We start from the raw sequence: 25,339 nt of genomic DNA, 5'->3' as shown, positions 1-25,339 counted from the left end.
AATCATCCATTTCCTATATAAAAGGTAGCTACTTTTTTGCATGGACCTCAAGTATATTGTAGTATAGAGGTGGAATTTAAGGAAAGGTATTAAGCAGGCTGTGTTGTAGCTTATGGGCAAGTAATAAATTGTATCATGTATCTTGAATGTATCATAGATAAGCTGCTATATAATGATTGCCACTTCAGATAGCTGTGAATTAGGTGATTAACTAGTTGTTACTTAACCTTCTAATTTCTGTATAAGTCTAATTACATGAAATAGAAGTTGGGGTTTTGATTTTTTACTTTGCTTTTCTGTTTGGAGTGTCATTGTAACTACTGTATTGTAAATGATGGAAAATAATTGCATATGTTAAAAAAATAAATTGTGTTATATTAAAAAAGTGAAAATGGATGGGTTTATTTTAAAGACAAGTTAATATAAATAAAGTATTTAAAGGCTGCACTTGCTTTCAAATCATTTAAAAAATGTTTTTAATTCCAGTAGAACTAACATATAGTGTTATATTAGTTTTGGATGTACATTATAGTGATTCAATAATTCTGTATAGTTCAAGCTTATTAAATGCACATTCATGTTTTCCATACTCTGATTTCTGGACTGTTTGACCTACCAAATGTGGATATCTGATAGATACTTTAAAAATATGATAGAGATTTTACTTTTTTAATTTTCTTTTTTACATTTATTTATTTTTAAGAGACAGAGAGAGACAGATTCAAGTGGGGGAGGGGCAGAGAGAGAAGGAGGTACAGAATCTGAAGCAGGCTCCAGGCACCGACCCATCAGCACAGAGCCCAACGCGGGGTTCAAACTCACAAATTCTGAGATAATGACTTCAGCAGAAGTCGGGCACCTAACTGACTGAGCCACCCAGGTGCCCCGAGATTTTAAAAAATGATAGTGGATTTGTCAATTTCCCCTTGGTCTGTCAAGCTTTTATTGACTTTTGAACGATGTTGTTAGGTGTACACGAATATGGACTTCTTACATCTTCCTGATGAATGGAGCCTTTTATTTTCTATGTAGTGATGCTCTTAATCTTGAAGAGTGCTTTTTGCCTCAAAGTCCATTTTGTTTGATATTAATATAGATGCTTCATGTTTCTTTTACTGATTTAGTATGTGAGCATACTGAGCAGAATTGGCTGGAGTAGGAGGCTGACTGATCTTCACAAAACACATTATCTTGTCCATCTGATTTTTGAGCACCTCCTCTGCAGTGAATGTCGTCTGGTGAGCATTCACATGGAACTGAATATACTTACATTCCATGTCCATTCCAAAGGTCCAGACACATGCTTCTTTGAAATACCTGACCATCTGCCCAAAATGTTAGCTACTATCTGTGAATTAGAACAATGCCATAGCTTTGGCATGTACTGCAAGCCTCATGGGCACTGTCTGCTCTCATATCTATCTGTTCTACCAGAAGACAGTAGAAGTTTCTTCTTTGCTGTCTCTTCTACAGGTCATGCGTGCCTTTCATGGGCAAAATCTAAATGAGAACTCTAAAATGGGATTATAAGAATTGTAGTGTCTTACTTCCCACACTTCCAATCTCTGCAAATTAGAATGGTGGAGATAGTCCTGAACATGACACAGTCAATATTCTGCAGAAAGGGTCACCAAAATTTTCCAAATAGCTGACTCAAAGATTGTTAAAGGACCAGACAATTGCTTAGAAACCAAATTCTTCTAAAATTGACTTTTTTCAGTGACTGTAAATGCAGGTGTATTTGTTTGTTTTCCTTAATGGAAATGAAACTTCCCATCTGCTTTTTTCTTAAAATATGTGAACATATTTTCTTATGATTAGGTATTTTTTGATAACATGATTTCAGATGGGCCCATATTTTGCGTAGCATAGTTGTGACATAATTTATTTATAGTATCCTATAGCTAGGCATTTAGATTGTTTCCAATTTGTCATTCTATAAATAATGCTATCCATCGCTTCTCAGCCCTTTGGCTAAGGTCAAGTGTAATGTCTGTTCTTATCAATTTAAATAATGCTATAAGGAACCTTTTTGTTGACAATTACATATGCACAGTCCCGATAGTTTCCTTAGGATAAATTCCTGGAAATGGAATTGTTTTATTAAAGAGTATATACATTTTCAAATGTTTTTGAATGTTTCCAATTTTAAGTATACAAGTGACCCTTGAACAACCTGGGTTTGAACTGTGCTAGTAACACTTATATGCAGAGTTTTTTCGATAACAGTATATAAATGTATTTTCTCTTCCTTCTGATTTTCTTAATTACATCATCTTTTCTCTATAGTAATAATACAGTATAGCTATGGGATAGAAAATAAGTGTTAGTTGACTATTATTATTGGCAAGGCTTCTGGTCAACAATAGGCTATTAGTAGTTAAGTTTTGGGAGAATCAAAAGTTATATGTGGATTTTCAAGCATGTGAGTGGTTAGCACCCCTAATGTTGTTCAAGGGTCAACTGTTTATATTTTCTAACCATTGGAAGTTATGATAGCCAAAAAATTTATCTCCCTTAATTAGCATTTTTTTGAGGTACCTGAGTGGCTCAGTTGGTTAAGCATCTGACTCTTGATTTTGGCTTGGGTCATGATCTCATCAGGCTCTGAGCTAAGGGTTGAACCTGCTTGGGATTCTCTCTCTCCCTCTCTTTCTGCCCCTCCACTTCTCATGCATATGTGTTCACTTGCTCGCTCTCAAAGTAAATAAATAAATATTTTTTAAAAATTAGCATTGGAGCACCTGACTGGCTCAGTTGGTTAAGCATCCGGCTCAGGTCATGATCTCGCGGTTTATGGGTTCGAGCCCCACGTCAGGATCTGAGCTGTCAGATTCTGAGCCTGCTTCAGAATCTGTGTCTCCCTCTCTCTCTGCCCCTTTCCTACTTGCTCTCTGTCTCTCAAAAATAAATAAATGTTTAAAAAATTTAAAAATTAGCATTTATTCAGTTACTAGTAAGACTGAACTTTCGCCTCTATGTCTCTTACTCATTAGTATTTCTTCTTAAATGCTTCAATTTTGAGAGAGAAAGACAGAGAGAGACAGCAGAGGAGAAGCAGAGACAGAGTATCTGAAGCTGGCTCTGTGCTGACAGCAGAGAATATGATGCTGGGCTGGAACTCATAGGCCATGAGATAGTGACCTGAGCTGAAGTCAGACACTCAACCAACTGAGCCACCCAGGTGCTCCAGTATTTTTTCTTTTTACCAGTTACTTACCTTTCTGTTTAAGTCTTCTCACATGTATATAAATATACATGATACAAACACATACACATAGTGCCTGAATTGTGATGGCATTGCTCTTCTAGAAGCATCCATTGAAGAGTTATGGAATGCTTTTGTATTTAAAATAAATAGACTGTTAAATGATGTACTTATTTCTTCCAAGATTCTGAAGTTGTAGGACCTGCATTATTTCTTGAAATCCTCTTCCTCAAGGATATTGCTAACAGAACAATCTGAGAGTTCTCATGATAGTGTTCTGAGGTCTGCTACGTGTAACCTACCATTGTAGTTCATATCTCTGGTCTTGTTTGTAAGATAGTCATTTTTGTGAGTTAATATTTTTGTTTTTGTTTCCTTAACTCATTTTGTCCCTTGCTGTATGAACTCCCATTGTTGTGATTTTGGAAATCATTATTGGTCATTCAGACAAATGTTTTCAGTCATTTTTCAATTTTTTTGTTCAAAAGAGACTTTATGGTTTTAAAAAATGTATTTCCTTTTAATTTCAGTTGCTAAGAAACAGTTTCCTAGGTGCTGTGTCTTTTCTCTATAAAGCCGCCTATGTACTCATAGTTTATCATCTTGTGGGGTTTAATTTCTGCTGGAAAGATGAAGTATAGATTTTTTCAAAGCTTACAGTCAAGAAAATTAGAAATACATACCCCTAGCATCTCCAGTATATTAAAATGATTATTCTACATATTTAAAATTCTTTAAGATTCCCTTTCAACATATATAAATTCATAGGTGGGTGGCCAGCTTCCAGTGATTTAGAATACCACATAGAATGGAAAAGTCCCAGAAGCCTTTATTGAATATAAAATCCACTATATGAAAAGGTGAAACAATGTATACTTTTTAGTTCTCTTCTCATGAGCCATACATTTGTATCATCCGTAGTAAAATGTTAATTCCCATCTGGTTTGCTTCTATCCTGTTTTTTGCCTCTTCCCCTTTGAAAAATTTGCATAGTGCCCAGGGAATTGAAACAGTTTAGCTTAGCAAAACATATTTAAGAGGGTAAAAATCTGGTACTAAAGAAACTTGGCATACATTTTAAAGGATTTTTTGATTCTTTATTATAAAGATAATCCTAATTGCTTGGTTGAAATGTAGTTATGAACAATGAACCATAAACATAACATTTATTTTTTTATAATTTATTGTCACACATAACATTTATTCTTAATAATACTCTGCATCTCAATACTTTTTCAGAACTATTTTATATTAAACTTACATAGTAAATATGTATTGGGTACCTACTGTGTGAGTTTCTATTATAAAAGTTTTTTTCAAACATGAGTAAGACAGTCTCCATTCTCCAGATATTTTTAGGCTGTGTTTTCAATTTTTACCTTTTTGATAGAAACTGAAGCTTTTCTAAATAGTTTAACAGTTTTATTGAGATATAATTATATACTATACAATTCACTCATTTAAAGTGAACAATTCAGAGGCTTTTAGTGTATTCAGAGTTGTGCATTATTCACTCAGTTTTAGAACATTTCATTAGCCCCAAAAAGAAAACTTGCATCTCCTAATCCCCTCCTGCTCTCCAGTCCTAGGCAACCTCTCATCTACTTTCTGTCTCCATAGATTTACCTGTTCTTGGCACTTTATATAAACGGGATCATACAATATATGGTCCTTTGTGACTCCTTATTTAACATTGTGTTTCAAAGTATATCCATGTTGTAGCATATATTGGTTCTGCATTTCTTTTTATTGCTGAATAATATTTCTTTGTATGGATATACCATATTTTGTTTATCTGTTTATCAGTTGATATCTGGGTTGTAACTTATCTAAATACTTATTTTTATATGTCAATGTTAGCATAAATATGTATAGATTGATGGTTATGATAAGTTTCAGATAGGAAGCCTTTCTTAATTTTAGATGAGATGCAAACTAATGACTATGTATTTATAAGTATTCCACAGATGCATTCTATTTTATTATCCATTTCTACTGCTTAATAAAAAATTATTTCTGTATTTTTAGAAGTTTTCTTACCAAAAAGGAATTTTTAATATGGTTTTTGCCTACATCTTTTTTTTAAATGTTTATTTATTTATTTTGGGGAGGGGGAATGGCAGAGAGATTGGGAGGGAGAATCCTAAGCAGGCTCCACACTATCAGCATAGAGCCTGACCTTACAAATGGTGAGATCATGATCTGAGCCTAAATCACAAGTCAGTCACTTAACTAACGGAGCCATGCAGGTGCCCCTGTTTTGCCTACATAATAATGAGACCATTTCATTATTTTATAGTCATGATTCCGATATTTCTTTTATTTTGCAGTATACTTACATCACACTTAATTTATAATTTTCCTTTTCTTCATTAAGTCCATACATAGCTTGTCAAAGGTCTTAAGCATATAAGCCAAAAGTTCGGAGTTCTCTATCTCACTCACACCTAGTACACAAAGGTAGAGTAGGAAAGGATAATCACGTACAAACATTTACTGAAGTCTTCCTCTCACCCTCTCAGTCTTTACTCTTTTGCCAATCCGCTCAGGTCTGTGCTTATCTCAGTGTGTTGATGTGGCCCCTTACCACCTCCCCTGCCTGCTGCATCCATACTATACTCCTTTTCCTACAGCATGCCAAACACGTTCTCCTACATACTCTTCCCCTCAGTGATACCACACTGTACACATCGTTTTGTACCTTGAGTTATTTTTCATATTATATATTGGTAAATGTTTCAAGTGAGCTCCCTCATTCTTTACAACTACCTTATATTTCCCAGGTGGATAAACCATAGTTTATTATTCAGTCTCTTGTTGGTGGGCATTTACATTGCTTCTGGTATTTTGCATGTGTATGAGTATATCGTATTTGCAGGATGAATTCACTTATTTTTTTATTTCATTTATTTACTTATTTTTTAACTTGTAGCAAACATCACTATCAAACTCCCTCCACTCATTGGGCCAGAGACCCTTGTGGTGTCAGTGACAGACTTGTCCTTCCTGTAGCTCACTACCTACACTTGTGAGCTCTTCAGGATGAATTCTTCTCAATAGTATTGCTGGGTGAAGGATTATGTTCATTGTATTTTTGATAATTATTTGCCAATTTGTTGTCTAACAATGTTATATACATTTTAATTCTTATCTACAGTGCCTGAGGATACAAATTTACATCCCAACCAGTGAAAAGATTCATCACACTTCTGATGCTGTGAATTGGATATATATAAAAAGTATTGGTCTATCTTTTAAACTAAATTTAAATTAAATTAAATTAATTAAAATTAAATTAAATTTAAATTTACATAAGAATAAGTGTGTTTTTATATGTGTGGAACCATTTGATAGTGTGGTTTTTATCAACTTCTTAATTGTATCCTTTGTCCACATTTCGTATTTCTCATTAGGTCTAAGATTTGTTTGGAATTGATTTTTATTCATATTTCCTCCATATGAATATCCACTTGATTTAGCATCATTTTTGGAAAAGATTATCCTTTCTTTTATTGCAGTGGCACCATTGTTGTGTCAGATGATAGAAAATGTGTGAGTTTGTTTCTAAAATCTCTAGTCTTTTCTATTTCTGCTTGTCTATCCTTGTGACAGTTGCACTCTGTTTTCATTACTGTAGATTTTAAATATCTTTTGGTGTCTGTTAGTGTGAATCCCCCAAATTTATTCTTCTTCAAGATTGTTTTTGTTATTTTTCACTCTTTGGCTTTCCATTTGAGTTTGTTACTCGAAGGATTTATACAAGAAAGAAACTTGCTAATCTGTATAAGACAGATTACTGAGAATTTGTTTGGTGTTATAACCAAACTGTGGATCAATGGGGAACATGGGAACATTTATAAGACAAAGTCTTTTAATCTGAGAACATGTATATACGTCTTTTAATAATGTTTTATGTTTTTCTGTAGAGGTCTTAAATATCTTCCACTGCATTTCAGTGATACATTGGAGCCGTTCATACTAGCTTCTAAAAGCTGATCAGGTGCATCTCTTCCCAGTTCCACATTCAGTGAGTCTCACTGATAGATTCAAATGGGCCCTGGTGATGGTATTTATATCACAGAAACTGGCAAACACTACAAATCAGGATTTTCCCATACCGACCTACTGCTAAGAGATGGTTCTTAAATATTTACCAGCACATCAGTTAGATTTATTACTATATTTGTCAGGTTTTATAATGGCATATAAATTATATTTTTATTATTATTTTTAAACGTTTATTTATTTTTGAGAGAGAGAGCACAAGCTGGGTAGAAGCAGAGAGGGAGATGGGGATAGAGGATACAAAACAGGGCTTGAACTCATGAACCATGAAGTCATGACTTGAGCTGAAGTCAGACGCTTAACTGACTGAGCCACCCAGGTGCCCCGATTTCTCAATATATGCATGTACTGCTAAAAACGTTCCTCTCAGAATGCTTTTACTGTCTCCTACAGTATTTGATATGTTCTATTGCCATTTTCATTTATTTTGAGATAATTTTTTCTCTTTTGATTTCTTCTTTGATCCAATATTCTGTTTAGAAATGTGTTGTTTAGGGGCGCCTGGGTGCGTCAGTTGCTTGAGCGTCCGACTTCGGCTCAGGTCATGATCTCATGGCCCATGGATTTGAGCCCCACATCAGGCTCTGTATGCCCCTCCCCTGTTCACGCTCTGTCTCTCTAGGTCTCTTAAAAACAAATACATGTAAAAAAAAATAAATAAAAGAAATGTGGTATTTAGGGGAGCCTGGTGGCTAAGTGGGTTAAGCATCTGACTTTGGCTCATGATTTCATGGTTTGTGAGTTTGAGCCCCACATCGGGCTCTCTGCTGCTGTCAGCATGGAGCCTGCTTCTGATCCTCTGTTCAACCCTCTCGCTGTCCCTCCACTGCTTGCATTCTGTCTTTCTCAAATAAATAAATTAAAAAAGAGAAAAGTATGTAGTTTCCACATATTTATCATTCTTTTCACTTTCCCCTTGTTGATTTCTAGTTTGATACCATTGTAATCAGAGAAGATAGTTGGCATGATTTCAGTATTCTCTTTATTTTTTTAAAGTTTATTTATTTATTTTGAGAGAGACAGAGAGAGCATGAGTGGAGGAGGAGCAGAGAGAGAGAAAGAGAGAGAGAGAGAGAGAGAGAGAGAGGGAAAGAATGAGAATCCAAAGCAAGCCTTGAGCTGCCAGCTCAAACCTGGGCTGTAACTCATGAAACTGTGAGATCATGACTTGAGCTGAAATCAAGAGGCTGATAATTAACTGGCTGAGCCACCCAGGCGCCCCTTTCGTTGTTCTTAAACTGGCCAAGTTTTGTTTTGTAGCCTATCATAAGAGCTGTCTTGGAGAATGTACCGTGTGCATTTGAAAAGGGTATATATTCTGCTGCTGTTGGGTGAAATGTTCTGTATGTTTATTAAGTCCATTTGTTCATAAGTATGTTCCATATCAATATCTGCTTATTGGTTTTCTGTCTGGATAATCTGTCCATTGCTGAAAGTGGAGTATTGAAGCCCCCTTCAGTGATTTTATTGTTATCAATTTCTCTCTTAAGATCTGTTACTATTTGCTTTAATATATTTTGATACTTGACTGTTGGGAGCATATATATATTTATATTTCATAAGTATAATTATAAGCAAAATATAAATTATATATAAATATGTTATATTTTTATATTTTCATTTATATATAAAATATATTTATATTTTATAATGCCATGTGCCATATAATGCCAGGTCTGATGTGCTGACCTATTTATCATTATATACTGACCTTCTTTTTCTTATGTTATACTTTTTGGCTTGAAGTCTATTTTGTCTGATGTAAGGATGGCTATTCCCACCTTCTTTTTGTTTCCAGTTGCTTGGAATAGCATCTTTCGTTCTTGCCCTTTGAGCCTAGGTGAATCTTTAGAGACGAAAGGAGTGTCCTGTAGGCAGCATATAGTTGGGTCTTGTATTTTGTTTTTTTAAATCCCTCTAGCCATTCTAAGACTCCTGGTTGGTGAGTTTAATTCATTTACATTAGGGTGATTATAGATATGCAAGGATTTACACTGCCATTATATCTTTTGCCTTCTGGTTATTTTTCTCTCCACTGTTTCTTTTTCCTTCTGTGTTTGTTTGCCTTTACAAGTTGGCAGTTTTCTACGGTGCTGTGCTCAGTCTCCTGGTTTTTTTGTGTGTTTTATATCAGTGCTTTATGGTTTGCTTTGTGCTTACCATGAGGTTTGCATAAAGCATTTCACAGATTAAAAAGTCTTTGGTCATAGAAATTTATCTTCATTCACCTATAGAAGTTCTACCCTTTTACTCTTCCTCTTTTTAATTTTGATGTCAGAGTTTTTCTTTTTATGCTATGATTTTATTACCAAGTGTAGTACCTATAGTTATTTTTAATGTTCTTTTCATTTAACTTTTATACCATAAGAATTTAATATGCTATTGTAAAAAAGAGTTACAGATTTCTAATTCTGTTAATCAGTTTTGTGTGCTTTTGTCTTTTTGTTTTAGCTTGAAGAATTCCTTTGAACATTTCTTGTAAGGCAGGTGTAGTGGTGGTAAAATGAACTCTTTTATCTTTTGCTGTGTAGGAAAAACTTTCTCTTTCATATCTGAAAGATAATTTTTTCAGATAGAGTATTCTTGGCTGGCAGTTTTCATTTTAAATATGTCATTCCACTCTCTCTTGGCCTATAGAGTTTCTGCTGAGAAATCTGCTGATTGCCTGATGGGATTCCTTTGTGAATTACCGTCTTTCCCTGGATACTTAAAATTTTTTCCATCCAGCTTATTCATTTATTTTGAGAGAGAGTGCGCCTATAAAAGAGCAGGGAAGGGGCAGAGAGCAGGGGGAGAAAGAGAATCCGAAGCAAGCTGTGTACTGATGATGTGGAGCCCAATGCAGGGCTCAAACTCATGAACTGTGAGATCATGACCTGAGCCAAAATCAAGAGTTGGATGCTCAACTGACTGAGCCACCCAGGTGCCCCTTCCCTGGCTACTTTTAAAATTCTTTATTTTCATTGATTTTTGACAGTCTTAATATGTATCTTAGAGAAGTTCTTTTTGTGTAATAAGGTATTCTCAACAGAGAATGGATTTGTGTATCCAGTTATTTCCCCAGATTTGGAAGGTGAAATTTTTAGTTATTATTTTTTTAAATAAACTCTACCCGCCCCCCTTTCTCATTCTGGTATATCCATTATTCTTATGTTGACTTTTCTGATGGGTCTGGTAGTTCTCATAGTGTTTTTTCACTTTAAAAAAATTTTTAATTCTCTCTTCTCTTCCACCTGAGTCTTTTTTTTTTTAAAGTAAGCTCTACACCCAATGTGGGCTTGAACTCATGACCCCAAGATCAAAGGTCTCATGCTTTATCAACTGAGATAGCCAGTTACCCCACCTGAGTCACTTCAAGATTCCTATCTTCTAGCTTACTCATTCTCTCTTCCATCTGATCTCTATTTCCAGTGCATTCTAATACATTCTTCATGTCACTTACTGAGTTCTCCAGCTCCAGAATTGGTTTTTTGTTTTGTTTTGTTTTGTTTTAAAGAATTTCAGTCTGAGGGGCACCTGGGTGGCTCAGTCAGTTGAGCATCCAACTCTTGGAGCATCTCACGGTTCATGAGTTCGAGAACCACATTGGGCTGGCTGCTGTCAGCTGTCAGCACAAACCCTACTTTGGATCCTCTGTCCCACACCCCTTCTCTACCCCTCCCCTGCTTACACTCTCCCCCAAATAAATAAATATTTTAAAAAATAATTTCAGTTTCTTTTGTAAAGGACTCATTCTGTTCATTAATTTTATTTCTGAGATCATTGTACTGCCTTTCTGAGTTTTCTTGCAGCTCATTGAATTTCTTCATAATAGCAATTTTGAATTCTTTGTCAGATCACAATATTCCATGTCTTTGGATTTGGTTGCTGGAGAATTGTCATTTTCTTTTTATAATTCTATATTACTATGACTTTTTTGTGTTGTTTGATGAAAACTACCTCTGCTGCCACATTAGAAGTTGTGAATACCTTATTTAGGCAAGGTTTTGTTTGCTTGGATTCTACCGGTTTAATAGATTTGGTAATTAGGAGTCGTCTTTTTGTTTTCCAGAAGGTGGCGCTATAGCACATATTTTTTTTTTTTATTTCCCTTACAAAAGCTGACGCTGCTAAAGTTAGGAGCTGTTATATATATATGCAAGTTTATACACACACACACACACACACACACACACACACACATATATATGAGAGATACATATATATATGTAATGCTGGCAGAGGGGGGAAAGGGTTGGAGGCTTTATAGGGGGGCAGTGTGTACTTAGCACTTGGGATTTGGGGTGTGCCGATAGCTGGAGACCCGACTAGTAGGGACTCCTTGAATGGAGGGTCCCAGAGGTCCCTGGGTAGCCCTTTTGTCAGAACCCTGGGGCAGACAGCAGGGAACATTTTTCTTCAGTTCTCTTTGCCTACTTCTTTTTCCTTTCCATCTCCCCATTTACTGCATTCTTATCTCAGAGAGAGCAAAGGGTCCCTCTAGTTGCAGAATGCAGAACAAGCCTGGCAGACCCCCCACTCATTGCCTTTACCCTGTACATCTTTATTTTTTTTAATTTTGTAATGTTTTAATTTATTTTTGAGAGACAGCGCGAGCAGGGGAGGGTCAAAGAGAGAGGGAGATACAGAATCTGAAGCAGGCTCCAGGCTCTGAGGTGTCAGCACAAAGCCCAATGCGGGGCTCAAACCCACGAACCGTGAGATCATGACGTGAGCCGAGTCGGGCGCTTAACTGACTGAGCCCCCCAGGTGCCCCACCTCGTACATCTTTAAAGGCTTGTGCTTCCTGGCTAATGTATTTGATGCTGGGGGCTCTACAGCCCTAGGTTCCATGGCCTCTTCCCTCTCCGTGCAGCTTCTTCTGTGGTCCAGTCCACCCACTTTTTGGTGCACAGATGGATGGATCTGTGGGTGTCCTAGTGTGCTGTGAAGAAGCTCTTTCTTTCTCCACAGAGGTCCGATTAGTTGTAGATCAAAGAGGGGAGAAACAAGGAAGGATTCATGTCACCATGATGCTGATATCATTCTCATTATCTTTCAAATATCTGTAGGATCTGTAGTGCTATCTCTTTGTCATATCTGATACTGTTGATTTGTGATTGTTTTCTTTTATTTCCTTTGGATTCTCTTAGGTTATTAAATTATTCTTTTTGAGCTCTATTTCTGGTTCGTTGATTTCCCACATCTTTATTCCTACTTTTTCTTTTCTTTGCATTTAATAAGCAATTGTTACTTAGGATGATATTGGATTATGCTTTTTCAGGCATCTTTTCTACTAAATGCATTTCAAGGTGTAAATTTCCTCTCAGCAAGTTTCTGATATATCATATTTTCTCTATTTTTGTATAATTAAGATACTACACTTCAACTTATTGATTCTAATATTTATATGGAAAGAGTTAAAACAGCCACACTGGTAATAATTAGAATATATGACCAGCTTAGTCTATATTACATTACTATGTAATGACTTTTCATAAAGCTATTTTGATTAAGATAATGTAATATTGTCGATGAATATATCACATTCGTTAGATAATTTAGTTTACAACATTTTCTAACTTCCATTATGATATTTTCTTTTGTCCAGAGGTTATTTAGAAATTTACTGCCTAATTTCAATGTTTTTAGGAATTTTCTAAATATATACTTTTTGATTTCTAGTTTAATTTGTCTGTTGTCAGAGAACATTTTTTTACCATATTTTAGTAATTTGGAATGTGCTAAGATCTGATATATGAACCATTACATGATATGTTTGGTAAGTGTCCCATGTAAACTTTAAAAGAATGTATAGTTTTGCAATTATTAGATGCCAAACTGGTCAGGTTGGCTAATGATACTATTTAAATCTTCTACATCTTTACTGACTTTTTCTCTTAAACTTTAGACAATGGATAAAAATTCCTAGAAACATAAAAGGTAGCAAACATTTTCTTAAGAAGAAATGTAATAGTTTATTAGTGCTAATGTAACTATTGCATCATAAGTATAATGAAATTGAGGTAACAGTTAAAAATCATCTCACAAAGAAAACAACAGGCCCAGACAGTTTTATAGGCAAGATCTATCAAAATTTTAAAGAAAACTGTTCACTTTATTTTTTTAAAATTTTTAAATGTTTATTTATTTTTGAGAGAGACAGAGTGTGCAGAGAAGGGGCAGAGAAAGAGGGATACACGGACTCTGAAGCAGGCTATCAATCAGCACAGAGCCCAATGCAGGGCTTGAACCCGTGAATTGTGAGATCATGATCTGAGCTGAAATCTGGTCCTTAACCTACTGAGCCGCTCAGCTGCTTCTCTAATTTTTTATTACAAAACTCTTTCTGAAGATAGAAAAGGAAGCATTTGCTAATTCATTTTGTAAAGCTAATGTCACATTGAATATTAAACCAAAGATAAAATGAGAAATGAAAATCATAGATTCAGTTTATTTATGAATATAGATGCACAATTCCTAAACAAGATTTTCATAAACTGAATCAATAGTATATAAGATATTGCACCCTGAAAATACTAGGTTTATACAAAAACTTAAAGATATATTACTTACTACATTAACAGAGTAGAGATGGAAAACCAGATGATCATCTCAATAGATGCAGAAAAGGTATTTGATAAAATTCATTTTCCATTTATGAGTTTTGAAAACTCATAGTAAACCAGTAGAGAAGAAGTCCCTTAATATGATAAGGTAAAGTGTATCCACCAAATCAAGCCATAACAAATATGAACTCAAATATTGGAAACACTCCCATTAAAACCAGAAAGTTATGCTCACTAAAATCAGAAATTGTGTCCACCATTACCTCTGCTATTCAACGTTGTATTGAATGTCCAATGATACAAGAAAAAGAAAAGAAATACATAAGGATTTAAAAAGTAGGAGTAAAACTCATTATTTATAAAAAATTATTTCTGTTTCTACATTAATGAAACCCTAAAGTGTCTCAGAATTTTTAGGGAATAGTAGTTTAATAAATGTTTCAATATGAGGCTAATCTATCAAAGTCAGTTACTCTTTGCCCAAGAAACAACTGTAAAACATAATTAAAAACACAATGAAACCAGTTATAGTTAGCAATAAAAACTAATGTATCTAGCAATAAATGTATTAAACCTACTTTCCTCATCACCCCGAATTATAAAAAGTTTATTGAAGGAGATTAAGAGAAATATCCCATGTGTATAGGTTGGAAGACATTATCAAACAGTATTGATTGCTTTCAAATTGATCCATAAATTTAATGTAACTTCAAAAAATTCAGCTAACACGTTGATTCTAATATTCATATGGAAAGCCAAGACAGATAATAATTAGAAGAATATGGCTGGAGTGCCTGAGTGGCTCAGTTGGTTAAGAATGTGACTCTTGATTTTGGCTCATGATCGTGAGATTGAGCCCCATGTTTGGCTCTGTGCTGACAGCATGGGGCCTTCTTGAAATTTTTTATCTCCCTCTCTCTCTGCCCCTCCCCCATCTCAAAATAGATAAACATTAAAAAGGAATACGGTCATACTATATATGGCTTTTTATAAAGCCTTTTTGATTAAGGTAGTATAGTGTTGGTGCTGATGTAGACAGATTGTTGAGTGGATCAGAACTGAGGTCAGAAACAAAGTGTGGGTGTATATGTTTGTATAAATATATACATGTATATATTTTCATACATATATAATACACATATATGTGTAACTTATTTATGACAAAGATCAAATGGCAGACTGCATGAGGAGAGGAGGCTTTGATAGAGTTCTGAAAATTTTGTTATTCATATAGAAAAATCAAATTGGTTTTCTATCTCACATCTTACACAAATAACTCCTTGTGGGTTAATAATTTAAATATCAAAAGCAAAACTTAAAAACCAGAGGAATGTATGGGTGCCTGGGTGCCTTGGTCAGTTAAGGGTCCTGCTTTGGCTCAGTCATGATCTCACGGTTCATGGGTTCAAGCCTCACTTCAGAGCCTACTTCAGATTCTTTGTCTCCCTCTTTCTCTGTGCCTCTCCCCCACTTGTGCTCTTTCTCTCAAAAATAAGCATTAAAAATATATTTTTAAGGAGAGGAATATATATGATATATTCACATTTTGTATGAGGAATAATTTCTTAAGCATGACAAAGTGCTAATCATAAAATCACTTATGAATAAAATCTTTTACATTAAGAATTGCTTTTCACCAATAACAGCTTAAGTGAAAAGGCAAGCTCTAAAACAGGAGACTTTTGCCATACATATAACTAACAAAGTACTTGCATTCAAAATCTATGAAAAACCACTGTAAATCGGTGAGAAGAAGGCAAACCCAATAGAAAAATGAACAAAGAGCACGAGTTCACCTCATCAGTATTTAGAGAAATGTATATCAAGACCATAATGAGATACTACTCACTCCTTTTATACCTATGCAACTGAAAAATATTAAGTCAGATAAAACCAAGTGTTAGAAAGGATATGGATTGATAGGATGTCTAAGAAGCTGTTACGAGTGGGTGAGGAGTGAAAAATTGGTACAACTACTTTATTATTATTTTTTTTATAGTTTAATGTCAGGTTGTTTTCCAGATAACACCCAGTGTTCATCCCAACAAGTGCCTTCCTCCATGCCCATCACCCATTTTCCCCTCTCCCCCACCCCTATCAACCTTCAGTTTGTTCTCAGTATTTAAGAGTCTCATGGTTTTCCTCCCTCCCTCTCCTTAACTATTTTTCTCCTTCCCTCCCCCATGGTCCTCTGTTACGTTCCTCCTGTTCCACATATGAGTGAAAACATATGGTATCTGTCTTTCTCTCCCTGGCTTGTTTCACTTAGCGTAACAGCCTCGAGTTCTACCCACATTGCTACAAATGGCCAGATTCCTTTCTTTCTCATTGCCAAGTAGTATTCCACTGTATATATAAACCACATCTCCTGATCCATTCATCAGTTGATGGACATTTAGGCTCTTTCTATATTTTGGCTATTGTGGTACAACCACTTTAAAGATTGCATCTTTGATGCAGTTTGAAAAATCTACAACCCAGAAATTCCATTCAGACTACCTCTTTTATACATATATATATATATATATATATATATACACACACACACATATATATAGTTTGATGAAAATAATCTTAGAGAATAATTTCAGCCTGCCGAAAGTTGTGAGATAGTTTTCAGCTCTAAAGATGTTTTACTATACAAAATATTGTTTCCCCAGGGTCCCCACGTCACATCAGTTGTATACTCACATCCTAATTACGTGATAGGCAAAGAGTTTCATCAAAGAAAATGTATATTTGCTATCCTCAAAAAAGGGCCTGTGTTCTGAGGCTGAAATTAGGTTGGCAGGTAGTACTGGAATCAAATATGAATAATTAATAAGTGATAGTATTAATAGAAATCACTATTGACGATAATATTATTAACAATAGTTTTAGTAGAGGCCATTATTAGGCACATACCATTTTTCTGGCTCTTTAGTCTTCATTTAATGCACATTATTTAATTGTCATTAAAGCCTTTCTGATATAAGCACTATTCTTAATCTTGTTCACATAGCTGATAGTGAGCCACTGGGGAGTTAAATAATTTTCACTGCTTCATATATGTGTAAGCTGTGAAGCTGGGTTTTAAACAAAGACTGACTCCAACGTCTAAGATAAGGCAATACAGAAGCTATCATCCTTTGGATATAAAATCAATTATTTTTCACTTTGTTGAGAGAACAACTCTGATTCATGGCTATGGGCAATGGTCCTGTTGTCTCCAGATACTCTGTACCGTTGCTCAGAAAGTATTGGTATATGAGTGTCTCCAGTAATGAAAAACTAAAATTACGTGTTAGATTGCAAATACCTCAATAATACTATTTTATAGATGAACACTATGCTTAAAGAGATATAGTTTTCAAGGTAGTGCAATTATTTATATACATATATAGTACACACATACATATATGTAATCTGAAGCCTCATTTAAAATAACACCAAAAGATAAAATTGGCTTGTTTTTCTCTAGTTATAAGACTTCTTATTAAGTATAGGCATGTCTCTTTTTATTGCACTTCATTTTATTGTGCTTCTCAGATACTGTGTTTTTACAAATTGAAGGTTTGTGGCAACCCTGAATTGAGCAAGTCTGTAGGCACAATTTTTCTAACAGCATTTGCTCACTTTGTGTCTTGCTGTCATGTTTTGTTAATTATTGTAATATTTCAAACTTTTGAGTTTGATGGCTTTAAGGGGCTCAAGACTTCTGTAGAGGAAATAACTGGAGATGTGGCAGAAACAGCTAAAGAACTAGAATTTTTTTTTCAAATACAGATTAATGTTTTTATTTTTTTTCCATAATATTTCATTGTCAAATTGTTTTCCATACAACACCCAGTGCTCTTCCCCTTAAGTGCCCTCCACCATCACCACCACCTCTTTTAGAACTAGAATTTTAAGTGGAGCCCAAAGATGGAACTGAACTGCTGTGATCTCAGGATAAAACTTAAATGGATGGGGAGTTGCTTCTTTTATATGAGCAAAGAAAGTAGTTCTTGAGATGGAATTTACTCCTATGACGATGCTGTGCAAATTGTGGAAATGACAACAGAAGGTTTAGAATATGACGCAGACTTAGTTGATAAAGCAGCAGGGTTTGAGAGGATTAACTCCAACTGCATTGCATGCTACAGAGAAATTATTCATGAAAGGAAGTCAATCATTGCAGCCAACTTTATTGTTGTCTTATTTTAAGAAATTCCCACAGTCACCCCAGACTTCAGCAACCTGATCAGTCAGTAGCCATCAGCATCGAGGCATTGCCCTCCACCAGCAAAAAGACTAAAACTTGCTGAAAGCTCAGATGAAGATGATGGTTACATTTTTAAAAATTAAGATATATGCATAGTTTGACTTTTTTAGACATACTGCTGCTGCACACTTAATAAACTACAGTGTTGTGTAAATACAACTTTTATATGACTGGCTCTGTTGTGGTGTTCTCAAACTGAATCGGCAATATCTCCAAAGTATGCCTGCAGACATAATGGAGGATGTCTTTTATTTATTTTTTTTATAACATTTATTTATTTTTTGAGAGAGAGACACACACAGAGCATAAGTGGGGGAGGGTCAGAGAGAGAGGGGGAGACACTGAATCAGAAGCAGGCTCCAGGCTCTACGTTCGAACCCACAAACTGTGAGATCATGACCTGAGTTGAAGTCAGCTTAACCAACTGAGCCACCCAGGCGCCCAGGAGGATGTCTTTTAAATATGTTTTTAATGATTTAAGTGAAAGGTCATTTAAGAGCCCAGTTGGTTCAGAATTAACATTATTGAGGGGTAATTTGAAGCTAGGTCATATATCTGATCTGAAGAATTAATTGGTGTCTGTTTTTGACATTCTGTTCTTTTGATACAAAACAAATGAACCCAATTATGGGTAAAATCACCTGGGATGAAAGTTTAGATACCTGGGATCTCATCTCAAGTGGACAGTCACTAACTATGTGAACTTGGGTCTATCGCTTACTAATGGGCACTCTCTTAGAAAAGTTACTTAACCCAGATCTTAATTTCCTTGTGTCAAAAGTACAGATAATAACACACACCTTGCTGGATTGTTAAAAAACAAAAAATAAATAGTAACACAAGAAAGCACCCATGGTAGATTGCCTAATACAGAAATTCCATATCCTTTTCTTAAGCAAGATTAGTTACATCTTTGGCTTTTGTTTCCTAAATCTATAATAATACTAATAGCATTTGTTATGTACCAGCCACTGTTCTAAGTGTGTTACATGAATATATTAATTCATACAACCTTCTGAGGTAGACATAGAGAGATTAGGCAACTTGCTTAAGGTTACTCAGCTAAACAACGGGGAAGCTTTTATTCTAATCTCTGCAATCTGGTTCTAGAGCCTGTATTTTTAACCACTACACTGTACTGCCTTTCTAAAGGAACGGGTTGTAGGCTGTATCAGTAGTTTATTGCGTGTTGTAGTGCATAATAAACAATCACAAAACCTCAGGGGCATAGAACAATATGCATTTATTGATTACACATGTTGAATTTGTTTTAGGCAACTGTTGATCTTGGCTGAGCGCCCACATATGGCCTGCATATGGCTGGTTTGCTGTGGGGCTTGGTTGGGACCGGACAGTTCACCTTTACTCCAAGTGTCTCTCATTCTGCCACTGACGAGTCTGGGAATATTCTCATGGTGAATGGCAGAAGGGAAAGAGCGAAATGGAAAAGCACAAGTGGTTTTCCAAGCCTCTGATGTGTTATGTCTGCTAAAGCACATCACATGGCTGACCCCAGAGACGTTGCAGTTACATTACAAAGGCAGTAGATTTAAGAATGTGTCACTTGGGGGGAGGGTTAGGTTAAAAAAAAGAATGTGTCACTTGACACATTGAAGCTGTTCTGTAATACACCACAAATGCGATGGTCTAGGGTTCTCAAATTATTGCCTATTAAGGATTAATTCTAAAAGCTGACCTCTGTCAAAACTGACACTTCTGAAAATTAAATAAAAAACTTTTTTTTCATCTTACATATGAAGAGACTAAGCACTAGAGTTTCAAAAAGACTTGACAAGAGAACGAGATTTCTTTGGCTATATTTTTGTTTTTACCCTTTGAAACTCTTCACCCATTTCTCCCATTCTCAACCCCCCATTTCTGGCAACCACCAGTCTGTTCCCTGTACCTATAAACTTGCTTTTTTAAATTCCACATTTAAGAGAGACCATACAATATTTGTCTTTCTATGTCTGACTTACTTCACCTAGCACAGTACCCTTGAGGTCCATCTATGTTGTCACAGATGCCAAGGTTTCGTTCTTTTTTATGCTTGACTAGTAGTCCATTGTGTATGTGTGTGTGAGCATGTATGTATCTATACACATACATACATACATACATTCACAGAGACACATGGTATAATTTCTTTATCCCTTCATTCATCATTGGACACTTAGATTATTTTTAAGTTGCTGCCATATTTTGGCTATTGTGAATAATGCTATAATGAACGTGTATCCTTTTGAGTTAGTCATATCATTATCTTCAGATAGATACCCAGTGGAATTGCTGAATCATATGGTAGTTTTATTTTTAACTTTTTCCATACTGTTTTCTATAGCAGTTTCACCAATTTACATTCTCATCAACAGTGCACATGGATTCCCTTTTCTCTGTCCTAGCCAGCTCTTGTTTCTCACCTTTTTGAAAATAACCATTCTAACAGGTGTGAGTGATAGCCATTTGGTTTAATTTGCATTTTTTGATGATTAATGATGCTGAGCATCTTTTCATGTGTCTTGGCCATTTGCATGTCTTCTATAGAAATGGGTCTGTTCAGATCTCTGCCCATTTTTTAATTGGATTGGGTGGAGGGTTTTTTTTGCTATTGAGTTGTATCAGTTCTTTATATAATTATCAGATATATGAAAACTGAAAACACACACACACACATACATTTCTGGAAAACAGGCAGAAACTTCTTCCAGTCTATAACCCCAAGATAATCATTGGGATGGATGATGATAACTAACATTTAGGAGTTTACTGTGTGCCAAGCACTGTTCTCAGCACTTTACCTATAGTAGTTCCCTTATACAAAAACCCTATTAATAGGTACAATTAGTAGTTTATATTTTGCAGATGAAGAACTGAGAAGTTTAGTAATTTCCCAGAGTCACACAGCTTTGTATAAGATCTCCACTCCAAATAAATTTCAAGAACTTCTCTCTTTTTTTAATGAATTATGTATAAACCTCTTTGCTATGGATTTGAAGATGGTCTGTAATTCTATTGCTATGAAGTATTAATTTTAGACATTTAAGAATATAGGATTTTGTGCATGTATTTTATGCATGCATGTATTGAAGGGAGCTGAACTAGGTGCTTTAGAACTTTATTCCAATTTCAAAAATATGTGGTTCTGAGTTCCTGTATGCATTTCCTCTTATGTATGTTTAGCTTTAAAAAGTGATGCAAGGATGCTTTATGTGAATAACTAAATCTGTTTCTAGGGGATGAATAAAGTATGAGCTTAGTCCTTTTATTCCTGTACTCTAAAAGTAGAATCCTTTGCTTTAAATTTCTTTCTCATTGTGCAGAGATCTCTGTCCTGACTTACAGCTTTCTTGAGAATAAATTTCTGTTTGATTTGGTCACATGACCACCAAGACCAGATATGTCTTTCTGAAACATGATGTGAATGATGTTAATGTATGTCATTAAAATGACCATTTCTAAGTCCACTATACCTTTATTTCAGATAACTGAGAAATGAGACATACCCTGAATTTCTTGGTATTTTGAGAAGATTAGCTGAATAAATTGCTGCTTTATTCAACAGGTGGGTTTTCAGAAAAGGCATATGAATGGAGCTCAGAAGAGGAGGAGCCAGTGAAAAAGGCAGGACCAGTCCAAGTCCTCATCGTCAAAGATGACCATTCCTTTGAGTTAGATGAAACTGCACTTAATCGGATCCTTCTCTCGGAGGCTGTCAGGGATAAGGAGGTTGTTGCTGTGTCTGTTGCTGGAGCATTTAGGAAAGGAAAATCATTTCTGATGGACTTCATGTTGAGATACATGTACAACCAGGTACGTTACATGTTGTAAGGGGCTCCTGGGTGGCTCAGTCGAATAAGTGTCCGACTCTTGATTTCAGGTCACGTCACGATCTCACACAGTTCATGGGGTCAGGTCCCATGTTGGGCGCTGCACTGGCAGTGTGAGTCTGCTCAGGATTCTCTCTCTCCCTCTCTCTCTGCCCCTCCTTCGCGTGTGCACACTTGAATGCTCTCTCGCAAAATAAATAAACTAAAACAAAACAAGTGCTTTAAAATGTTTTCTTGTTTCTGTGCATTTGTCACTTTGTGTTTTTATTTAGTAGTGTTAAGTGTTTCCTCTTCCATTATCATATGACTTCAGTGCTTTGGGCACCAAACTCCACAGGCCACTTCTGTCTGAAGCCACTTTGCAACATTCCCCTGAGAACATTATTTATTTTTATTCTTTTAGAAAGACACAGCATAGTGATAGGATTATAAACTTCACACATTATAGAGTTTAAAGTGTGTCAAATAACTTTTATCATAACTTTTATATTATAATCATACTTCCCCCAATATTTATTATGACATTTTCCAAGCAGGCAGCAAAGTGAAAAGAATTTCATGGTGAACACCTATGTATCAACTACCTAAAGCTTACCATTAATATTCTTGCTTCATCACATGTGTCTCCAGTTATTCTTCCCTCTTTACATCTATCACTGCATGAATGCTTTTATTCATTTCAAAGTAAATTGCTGACATTGTTATACTTGATCATAAATATTTCAATATATATCATCATCATGTATTTCAATAGTTTTTATCTTTTGTTGTAAAATTAAATACACTTACATGCACCAATTGCAGATGTACATTTGCTTATTATTTTTTTGTGTGTGGAAAATGCATATACCTGAATGGCCCCAAATCCTATCAAGTATATCTTGCTACTATCCCAGAAAGTTCTCTCTTCTCTTTTCCTACTCAGTTCTCATCTTATCCCACCCCCCAGAGACAACTAACAGTGTTAAACATTTGAGACAAGAGCATAGCACAGAAATGAGACTTTAAGGGACCTAGGATAAACCAAAAACAGAAGGATAAACAGGAAATCAGAGTCAAGGAACTGAAGGTTGGGAATGGAGAATGTATCAGTAGTTTTTTCTTTTTTTTAATTAAAAAAAATTTTTTTTGAGAGACAGAATGAGCAGGAGAGGGCCAGAGAGAGAAGGAGGCACAGAATCTGAAGCAGCCTCTAGGCTCTGAGCTAGCTGTTAGCACAGAGCCTGATGCGGGGCTCGAACCCACAAACTGTCAGATCATGACCTGAGCCGAAGTCAGATGCTTAGCCGTCTAAGCCACCCAGGTGCCCCAGTAGTGTTTTCTCCTCTTTTACCCACAGCCATTTGTGCTGAGGCAGAATAGACATACTCCCCAAAGAAACTTTGTATTATGTATTTATACCAGAATTATTCATTTTGGATTGATCTTTTATAGTTAGGGTATTTTGAATAATTTTGTAAAGTAAACTTTAAATTTTTTTAAACATTTACTTATTATTGAGATAGAGAGACAGGGCATGAGTATTGGAGGGACAGAGAGAGGGGGTGGCACAGAATCCAAAGCAGGCTCCAGGCTCTGAGCTGTCAGCACAGAGCCCGATGTGGGGCTCGAACTCACAAACTACAAGATCATGACCTGTGATGAAGTCAGACACTTAACCAACTGAGCCACTCAGGCGCTTCTGTAAAGTTAACTTTAATATCTTCTATCTCTGGCTTCAGTTCAAACAAATCAAGAATAGAACAACCAAAATACTTCAGGCTTTGAAACCAAACAGAACTCTCTGTTTCTAGCATATCACCATTAATACGCTACTTAACACAGGTAGGAAAATTAAGTGAACAAAATTATTATTCACATTAGTTTCCATACTGGGGGATTATACAATTTTAGGCATATTCATAGTTTTAACTGTGCATTAAACACTAAAATTAAATGCTCACTAACATTTGTCATGTTGCTGTGTTAAATGGCACTTGCCAGATTAAAGTGTAACAGATCTGTTGTGTTTTTGTTTTTCTGCACTACTACTAGGTGCCTGTCCTCTTGCTATTCACTCCCTCCTCCACCAATACCAAAGCATTTGTACGTATTATTATTGTGTATATCCTGACATAATATGGTCTCTCCTGTTTTTATTTGCTTGGTTCTAGATAGCCCTCCCCAAATTTGCTCACCTGGAAAATTCCTAAACATCCTTCAGGTTTTAGCACAAGCACCACCTCTCCTATTAAGTCTTACCTGACCAAGAGTTAGTTCTTTTCCTATGCTTCTATCTTTGCCTAATATGCATGTCCATTTTGGCATGCATCTATTGCATCCTAATGGTTTGTTAGCAGGTCTTTCTATTAGGCTGTAAGCTTCCTCTGGTCTGAAGTGATATCTCTGTATTCCCAGGACCTAGAATAAAATGTAGCACATGGTTGCTTCTCTGTTATAATATTTTAGGTAACAAAGAAAGTAATTGTATCAGTAGTAGATGTGGATATGTTGTTTCCTTTTGGCTGAAGTTGCAAATACATGCCAGAATGAATACAGGGAACAAAGTATACCACCGTCCACTCCCATATCACAGACTTTCTTAATTTACAGGAATCAGTCGATTGGGTTGGAGATTACAATGAACCATTGACTGGTTTCTCATGGAGAGGGGGGTCTGAACGAGAGACCACAGGAATCCAGATATGGAGCGAAGTCTTCCTCATCAATAAACCTGACGGCAAGAAGGTAAGATGCAAACTTTGTAAAGAAAATTGAGTTATCAGTTGGCAACAATTACCGCTGTTCAGGATCCTTGAAAATGATCTTTTGTAAACTAATTTTGGCTATTTGACCTGAAGACCAAAAGGGATTCCTTGTTTCCCTTTCTGTTGATCAAGTTGATAAAATCATAGGGACGATTGAACAGCAGATGAGCAAGCTAACAGCCGTCCTTTGTTTCAGCGCTGTGTCTGTTAGGTTGGATTACCAGTGAAAATTAATCATCATAGTACTCAGCTAATTAATATTTTCATTTTCTATGGCATTCATGGCATACATAAAAAATTACCTATTAAGTACTAGTTGATAATGATTTGCTATAGTTCTCATAGAGTTAACTTTTAATAACCCTAACCCTGCACATGTTCTATAAAATACCAGTGATTACTCTACTTGCCTTTAGGTTGCAGTGCTATTGATGGATACTCAGGGAACCTTTGATAGTCAGTCAACTCTGAGAGATTCAGCCACAGTATTTGCGCTTAGCACAATGATCAGCTCAATACAGGTATGGAATAAAATAAATCCATTTCGATGCCTGTTACTTTAATTATTATGAATATATGTATTCTTATATACATGTGGTAGTGAGACCAATGACAGAAATGGAAAATATGTTATTTGGCTCAATTAGTATCCAAGTTCTTATGATTTAAGAGTAGAATTGGTTTGGTGACTGTAATTTAAT

The 25,339-nt window shown here is 35.6% G+C and overlaps 1 protein-coding gene and 1 pseudogene across 3 annotated transcripts in view; both read left to right on the top strand.

The window, feature by feature from the left end:
- Positions 1–25,339, top strand: part of ATL1 (atlastin GTPase 1) — an 83,671-nt gene that overhangs the window by 24,039 nt on the left and 34,293 nt on the right. For all 3 annotated transcript variants that reach the window (XM_029951084.1, XM_029951083.1, XM_029951082.1), the window contains exons 3-5: positions 21,627–21,874; positions 24,484–24,618; positions 25,055–25,159. In XM_029951084.1, coding sequence (XP_029806944.1) covers positions 21,627–21,874; positions 24,484–24,618; positions 25,055–25,159 — 488 coding nt within the window. The remainder of the gene's footprint in view (positions 1–21,626; positions 21,875–24,483; positions 24,619–25,054; positions 25,160–25,339) is intronic.
- On the top strand, positions 1,955–2,133 carry LOC115303043 (annotated as a pseudogene).

Source organism: Suricata suricatta, chromosome 9 (assembly GCF_006229205.1).
Source record: "Suricata suricatta isolate VVHF042 chromosome 9, meerkat_22Aug2017_6uvM2_HiC, whole genome shotgun sequence".
NCBI classification, from domain to species: Eukaryota; Metazoa; Chordata; class Mammalia; order Carnivora; family Herpestidae; genus Suricata; species Suricata suricatta.
This window is presented reverse-complemented; position numbering and strand designations above follow the sequence as displayed.